This window comes from Oratosquilla oratoria, chromosome 14 (assembly GCF_046742065.1).
Source record: "Oratosquilla oratoria isolate Oo_2021 chromosome 14, ASM4674206v1, whole genome shotgun sequence".
Classification (NCBI taxonomy): domain Eukaryota; kingdom Metazoa; phylum Arthropoda; class Malacostraca; order Stomatopoda; family Squillidae; genus Oratosquilla; species Oratosquilla oratoria.
In genome coordinates, this window is record NC_134790.1 from 29,305,084 (window position 1) to 29,313,428 (window position 8,345).

Here is an 8,345-nt window from a genome sequence, read left to right on the forward strand (position 1 = left end):
TCAAGGATTTCCATTCCTTTCATGATTCTAAATATAGTCAGCAGATCACCTCTTTCTCTTCTTTGCTCTAGTGTTGGTAGTTCTAATTTCGATAATCTTTGTATGTTAATTTGGAAAGAGCTGGTGCCAACTTTGTTGTGTGTGTGTGTGTGTGTGTGTGTGTGTGTGTGTGTGTGTGTGTGTGTGTGTGTGTGTGTGTGTGTGTGTGTGTGTGTGTGTGTGTGTGTTTCTTTATGTGTGCATCCGTCTGTGATTGTACGTGATTTCATACAGTACCGTGTACTGCTCTGCGTATGTGTTTGTGTGCCTTTGTGGATTTATTAGTATTACTTATGGATTGTTGCTATGGAAACGTGGGTAGCCTGCACGCTTGAGGCTAAAAGGAACGGCAGTGCAGAGGCGAATGATATCCATCCCTTATTGGCCTCTTCTCGGTTCAAATACAATGTAAGTCAATGGAGGCGTCCACACGCAATCGCGCATTTTTTCTTTGACTATGCGGTACCGCCGCTGTTTCTCCGCAGGTCAAACCGCTAGTGTGAACAGGGCCTTAGTGTTTTTATTCTCTCGTATATATACTTGATGACTGTGGGAGGTCCCCAGGATCGTTCTCGGGAATGTGGGGCTATGGTATCCAGTCAGTGAAACTCAAAACAACAAATATTGTTGTTCTTAAATTTGTATAAATCTCTTGATATGGGTCCACATATTAAACGGTACGGAGCAACAGCCAAACCCGATGAATCTTCATCCATCTATTTATTTATTCCATATTTCTTTTTTTAACTTATTCCCTCATTCAGTTATTTATTTGTTTGTTTATTCGTTTGAATATTTTAGTACTTATGTATTTTAATTTTTGTTATTCAATTATCTATTTATTAGTTCATTCACTTGTTTATTTATTTATCTATGAATTTCATTATTTGTCGATTCATTTATTTGTTCGTGTATTTATCTACGTAATTTTTCATTTATTCCTTTGATTCCTACATTAACTTAGTTATTTATTTATTTGTTCACCTGTAGATTAAGACAGCAGGATAGAACTCGTAATCAGTTTAGGCTGGACAAATTTAGATTTAAGAAGAAAATAGGCAAGACCTGGTTTACTAATAGACTGGGTAATGAATGGAATAGACTAGTGACCATGTAGTAAGTGTTGAAACTATTGGTCGATTTAAGAGAAGATTAGATAACTATGAATGTAGATGATAGGTGGTAATGGACATGAAACTGTCTAGTGTAGGCCTTATGGTCTTTTGCAATCTCATTCTTATATGTAATCATTCTTATGTTTTTTCTGCACCATCTGACTCAAGTCTCCTTCTTCCACAGCTGGTTTGGAAGTGGTAGTTGGTCGTGGAGGCAAAGGTGGAAAAGGTAGTGGTGGTGGAGCTTCTATGCGTTATGGTCACCGAAGTCTCAACATCTATGGATCCTACGAAACTACATGGGAAGGTAAGAGAAACTGGAAGTGCCCCCAACCCCACCTCCCCTCCTCTCCCCCAACCCCACCTCCCCTCCTCTCCCCCAACCCCACCTCCCCTCCTCTCCCCCAACCCCACCTCCCCTCCTCTCCCCCAACCCCACCTCCCCTCCTCTCCCCCAACCCCACCTCCCCTCCTCTCCCCCACCTCCCCCTCCGGAAGGAGAGAAGAGGATCCGGATCACCTGTAGGTTAAGGTCCTGGCAGGTTCGAGTCCTGCAAATCACTAGGAAAAAGAAAAGGATGAAGTGGAGTACTATTGCTGGGACTCAGTCCCCTGGTTAGTTTCGGAGGTGGAATGGTGATGAAATCTAATATCCATATCATAATGACTCTTATATCCTTGGATCTATATTTGAAATGTTAGAACCACAACCTACCCCAGCTAACTTATCATATACTTATGTATTCATGTCTAAATATTTCGGTTATGTTTAAATTATGAATTTAGTAAGTCGCCGAATATTGTGTTTATATATATATATATATATATTATATATATGCAATAAAAACACTAGTAACGTGTGTTCACAAATGCGTAAGTAACACTAGGAAAAGTAAACTAAGCAGAGCGCTTTCGTATAATTACATTTTCAATGCTGATACAAGGAAGGAATTATAAAATGGAGAAACAAGGTACAGAATATATGACTGAGTGAGACATGGTGAAGAGAGAATTCGGAGAGGTAGTGTTAGAGGTACACGTGACATTTGATACCGTCTTGGTAACCAACAAGTATGGGACAATTGCTCATAACTGGTATATCACAATTTAAATAATTTTTATATTTCATAGCAAATATAACTATCTAATTTGTACAAACCTTGATGGAGATTAACATTTATTCCCTTACTAGATTTGATCAAACTGCATTCAATTAAATTTCTTTCTGTGATGTTATTGTTGTTTTTTATGACTTTAGCGTTATCCCAGTCAACTGGGTGGTTAAAATGGTTCATGTGGTTGAATATGCCGCTAGATTGGTTTTTCTCTCAAACGTATTTCTTGTGTTGATTGATTCGTGTTTTGAGTGTTTTAGCAGTCTGACCAACATAAAACTGATTACATGATTAAAAGGTATTTTGTACACACACCCTTTATCACTATTGAAAGAATTATGAGCAATTGTCTTACAGTGTTCTTATTGTTAAAAACTAGTTGACTGGGATAACGCTAAAGTCATCACATGCAACAATGACATCACAGAAACAAATTTAATTGAATGCATATATCATATATATAAGGGAATAAAAGTGAAGGCTCCATCAAGGTCGGTACAAATTATCTAGTATATTTGCCATGAAATTCAAAAGTATTTGAATTGAAATATAATGATAATTGCCCTATTAGAATACTTTTCTAGTCTATTACGCATTATATATAAATATATATATATAATATAGGTAATATATGCAGAGATTTTTAAGATGACTCCGACAAATAAATAAAGAATAAAGGGGAATTGTTATCTATAGCAATATATAATTTTATGTATAAGATTTTTATATTCAAATTTTAAAGAGAATGTGTATCGATGTGAAATTTTTTCGCCTCATGTGTGTTTTGTGTATTTTTTCGTTCTCTTGATTTATAAATGATTTCTGTTTAGATATTAAGAACAAAAACCTATGAACTAATACTATAGAATCTAGGCGTTTGCGTGTTTGATATTCGCTAAAGAAAAGCAATCTTTTCCCATGTAATTTTTTATGTTAACTTTGATTTAATTCCGTCTAACGTCGCGACCACCCCTCCTTTCAGGAGAATAGTACGGTTCCCCTTACAGAGGACTATGTAGCGTGGAATAAACCATGCTCTTAGTTCAACTCGCCGGTGGCAAGGTTCGAACCGCCATCACCTCGACCTCTGTTTGCAAGTAGCGAACATCCTATGCTAAATTTGAATATATAAAAAGATTTTTCATATTAGGCTTGGTTCCCCTGTGGCTCTGTGCTCACATTTTTCTCAGTTTGCATAACCACTTGTCTGAAAAATTAAAGTATATGAATAATGTAATTAATCAGTTATACTGTACAGGTTCAAACTAGTTTGGGACTGTTTAAACACGAGTCCAATTTCTGTAAAGAGCTACTTAAAATCAGTCTGCTTGTAGATGCGTCCGTGTTAACAGTGTGAATATAAATTGTGTTAAATCTGTGTTATGTTTTTGTACGCGTTTTGTCACACCGCGAATATTTTCTTATATATCTATCTATACATTCATATATATATATATATATATATATACATTCATATATATATACATTCATATATATATATATACATTCATATATATATATATATATATATATATATATATGAACTTTATATGGGATATAAATTGGGTAAGCTAGTAAATAGTTAAGTCCCCCACAAATGCTTTGTAACACATGGAGGAATATAATAGGATAGGGATGACAGGTGGTAAGGGACATGGAACTGCCTAGTGTAGGCCTTATGGTCTCTTGTAGTTTCCTTCATTCTTGTGTTCATATGTTCTAAATTTTACACATCACATGACTTTTGCTATTCTACCATTTCTGCCTTGTAAGTACAAGGCAGATTTTATATCAAACATAGTGGAATAACCTAATCAACTCCCAGCAATTAAGTTAATTCTCCTTAGTTTTGAACTTTTAGTACGAAATTCTCCTGAAAATAAAACTTTATAGGACAGGAAGTCAAATAATGCTTAAGTAGTTTATAAAAGGAAGGTTGCAAACACAAGTGATCCATCATTCTAGTGTTTCTCTTACAATGAACCACATTTACTGTTACAAGCAAATCCGAATGATTTTGTTTGTTATTTGATGTTACCTAAGAACCACGTTGAACTTTATGTTCAAGATTAATGGGTTAAAGTCTATTGGTTTGATGATTTAGTTTAACATTGAGAATTTCCCCAATCAGGAGGCTAGAACGATGCCCCTTACAGAGGAATTTGTAGCGTAGAATTTGATCAAATATCCCCTTGGTTCAACTCGCTGGTGGCAAGGTATGCTGTCACCTCGACTTCCATCGCAAGTAGTGACGCTCTAAACCGTTCGGCCAGTGAGCATCTAAAAGACTTTTGAAAAATGATATGTTTTCGGCCGCCGTGATTTATTCAAATGATACAGGATGATGAATGTTAGCTCCATTAAGACCTTCATTCAATCATGGGGGCTCTTGGTGATGAATAAGTTGGCTTACTATCTTATTCCTTTATCATAACGAAGGTGAGCATCTAACTACACATAAGAACATAAGAATGAAGGAGATTGCAAGAGAGATATGACTTTGACTGGGACATGAGACTGACTAGTGCCTTACAACATTGTCTAGTCTCGTGTGCGATACCATCTCTCATCCCTATCTATAAAGTTATCTAATATCTTAAAACAACCAATAGTTTCATTGCTCATTACATGGTTACAGTCTATTTTATTTGTTAACCACAATATTGGTAAACCAGTTCTTGCTTATTTCCTTCTTAAACCTAAACATACAGGAGTTAGACAGCAAGATGTTTAGAAAGTTTAGAAAGTTGTTTAGAAAGTTGTTTAGTTGTTTAGAAAGCAAATGATCAGATATACGAGAGAAATAAATGTGAAGATTTAAAGTTCGTTGGACTTTGCTAGGTTTACAGTTATGTTACATCAAATAGAAAAAATGTATATGGGAACAATAAATACAAGTGAAAGCATTGTATTCAAAAAGATTGTTCCAAATAAACCAACACATTAAAAAGTAAGCCTTAGCACATCATGTTCAACACAAGAAAAAAAATAATGATAAGGATAAAGCTCAAACCACATTCACATGCTTGATAAGTTTACCAAGATCATTGATGCATGGATTAAAGAAAGTGGTTTTGTTGGGCCTTAGATCAGTAAAGTTTTGAAGAAATGAGAAATTAGGAAGAAGTTGAGTGAAGTTCAGACAGCTGCTTGGTAAAGTTTCAGAAGTGTCGGCACAATTTTGTAGTAAAATCTTAAGCTTGAAAATTATCCTGAAATATTGGATGACCTTCTTAAGTTTGGCCAAGAAATTGGGTACAATACGTTATAACTTATAAAAAAAATGAGTGTGATAATTTATTTGTGAAAATACGAGAGAAAAATTAGCATATATATTGTTTTCTAAGTATAGATTTATCTATCAGATGTTATAATGGAAATATGATTTTTTTTTTAATTAAATTGCACATTACTGGAAAATTTTACAAAATAGAGGAACTCTACAAACTTATTACTTTAGCAGAAAAAATCCGTCCTTTTCATCTTTGGGACAATTAAAAACCCTGGTATATAGTTTACAGAAATATGCATGAACTGAACTATTTTTGTTAAAAGTTCTGAAACAATTTGATAACATTAAAGAAGTATGTCTTTAAACCAGTTATACGAAGCAGACTATACCTTACATAGAAACGTCTATGGCGAGTTCATACGATAATGAAGCCAGGGCATTAAAACAACGTGGTAAAGAAATTACCATCAAATACGAAGTATAATGGCTGAAATACTAATTATAAGATGCAGAGTCATTCTTTGGATAGGAAGTATGCTTAGAGACTTTGCATGTAAATGATTCTAATAGTATGTACTTACAAGTATGTGTAAAGCGGGCTACACACTATCAAACATGTTTGTCCAACGTGTTTGTTCAAACATCGCCATAGACTGGACCATCGAGTATCAAACTGCTTGTCAAACCTTCCAACCTACCCACACACACTCAAATTGTTTTCAAATTGTTTGATCAAGCACCTTGTTGGACAGGCATGTTTGATAGTGTGTAACCCGCTTAACTCTCACTAGGTTGTCTATTTGGTTAATACTTATTTATGTTTCCACTCTTTCCTTTTGCTCACAATACCTAACTGACGCCCATTGGTTCTTTACAGACATCGTCCTGGCAATGCAACTCTCGGCGATGTGCTTCGGTGCCCTCTTCGCCCTCTGCATTGTTGCTTGCTGCGCCTATAAGATCTGTGGGCCTGCAGAAGACGAAGAGATACGCCCCAAGATCCTGCGCCGAGAACCTATACCTTCCAGAACTCCTCCAGAGCTCCTGAAGGAGATCTACACGGTTCCTACGCCGACGGCCCTCTCACCGGCGGCAGATGATGACCTTAAATCCACCCCGGGAGGAATCCTGGGCTCCACACAACTGAGCAACTCCACCAATTTCCTCAACAAAACCAATCTGGACTCCTTGTCCCTTAAGTCAGAGGACTTCTCGATCAAGACTTCCCACCACAACTCCTTATCTTCGGCCAACCTCACCATCACGCAGAAGAGCAACACGCTCAACACCAAGATCATGAGGTCCAACGTCAACCCCCATTACAACACTATCGGCGGAAGTGGAACCCTTCCTTCGAGCATCACCAGCAGACTCATAAAGAAATACGACCTCGAGACTGCGCGCAAAGATTCTGGCGCGGGAAGCGCCTTCACCAGGAGCAGCCTGAACAAGCTCGGGCTGTCCCATGCAGAGGGGAACAAGTTCCTGGATAAAAGCAAAGCCTCGGGGCGGCTGGTGGACTGTAGCAGACTCGCAGAGAGCGGGAGGATGGTTGACAGCTGTCGAATGATGGATAGTGGAAGGCTCCTTGACCTTCCCAAACTTCATAGTCCTCCGACTACCTCGGCGTCTGGAGGAAACTCCGGCGGTGGCATGAACTATGGCCTCCGGTCGGCCTTCGTGTGATGGGAGGGAGAAGGGGGAGGGAAAGGAGACGAAGTAGGAGGAGGAGGAGGGTGTTGGAGTTTTATGAAGATGTTTATAGTGTGGGAGGCATTTTTGTTTTGGCCAGGACACGAGGAAACCGTGGTCATCGTTGTGAAAGATGGCCCGTATTGTTTGTACATATGTTGGCGATCCACGTCGATGGAGGTAACGACGTTGACAGTGACCGCGATGGGGACGATGCCTATGGTGCTATGCACAAACATCGCTAGGCTTAAGTGCTTGCGTAAAGCCGCAAAGCCAAGAAGACTGTAGTGATCACCACGTGATCTTAAATAACAGCTGGTTTTGTGATGATGGTGACGCTGACTGTATGACCCGTTGTGTAGCGCGGCCGAGCTCAAGTTGATCCCGTGCGCAGACTTCCTATTGGTGATGGTCACAGCACATTCTCCCTTTTTTCATTGTGATGACGCAGGTGGCGCTAATGGTGAACAAGACAAAGACTCGAACACTGGTGTCTGTGGTGATGAAAGTTAAAGCTCTAGAACAGAAGTCTCTGCGATTATAGATTAAAGAAACCGATCGCAGAAATAATGATGATGATGATGATTAGTGATGATGATAGTGATTATGATTATGACGATAGTGAGATGATGATGATGATTATTGATGATGGTGATGATGATGGAGATAATGATGATTGCGATGATGGTGATGATGATAAGGATGATGACGATAATAAGGATGATGATGATGATGTTGTTAATGATGATGATGGCGATGGCAGTGATGATGGTGATGACGATGAATAGCAAAACCAGTGTTGGTAGTTTATGTAATACGAATGGAATAATGATGATTATGATGATAGTGGAAATAGAGATGATGATAAGAAAGACAGGAAAGGTGATGATGACTTTGATGGTCATGTATATGAAGATCATACAGATGGTAGGGGAGGTTTAGGTGGAAATTAAGATGATTAAAGTGATATTGGTAAAGGTAATATTAAAAGTGATGGTGGTGGAGATAGTAATAGTTACGTTGAGTCCAAAGGTGATAGTATTGGTGATAAACATACACACACACACACACAAAAATATTCATATATATGAATATGCATATATATAAATTAATATGTATATATATATATATATATACATATATACATAAATA

At 37.7% G+C, this 8,345-nt stretch overlaps 1 protein-coding gene across 1 annotated transcript; it reads left to right on the forward strand.

Moving 5' to 3' along the window:
* The first annotated feature begins 582 nt into the window (after nucleotides 1-582).
* Nucleotides 583-8,246, forward strand: LOC143032612 (uncharacterized). Its single transcript, XM_076197484.1, has 3 exons — nucleotides 583-637; nucleotides 1,339-1,461; nucleotides 6,379-8,246. The coding sequence occupies exons 1-3, from the start codon at nucleotides 583-585 to the stop codon at nucleotides 7,185-7,187; spliced, it is 987 nt and encodes a 328-aa protein (XP_076053599.1). The 3' UTR covers nucleotides 7,188-8,246.
* Nucleotides 8,247-8,345: the final 99 nt, after the last annotated feature.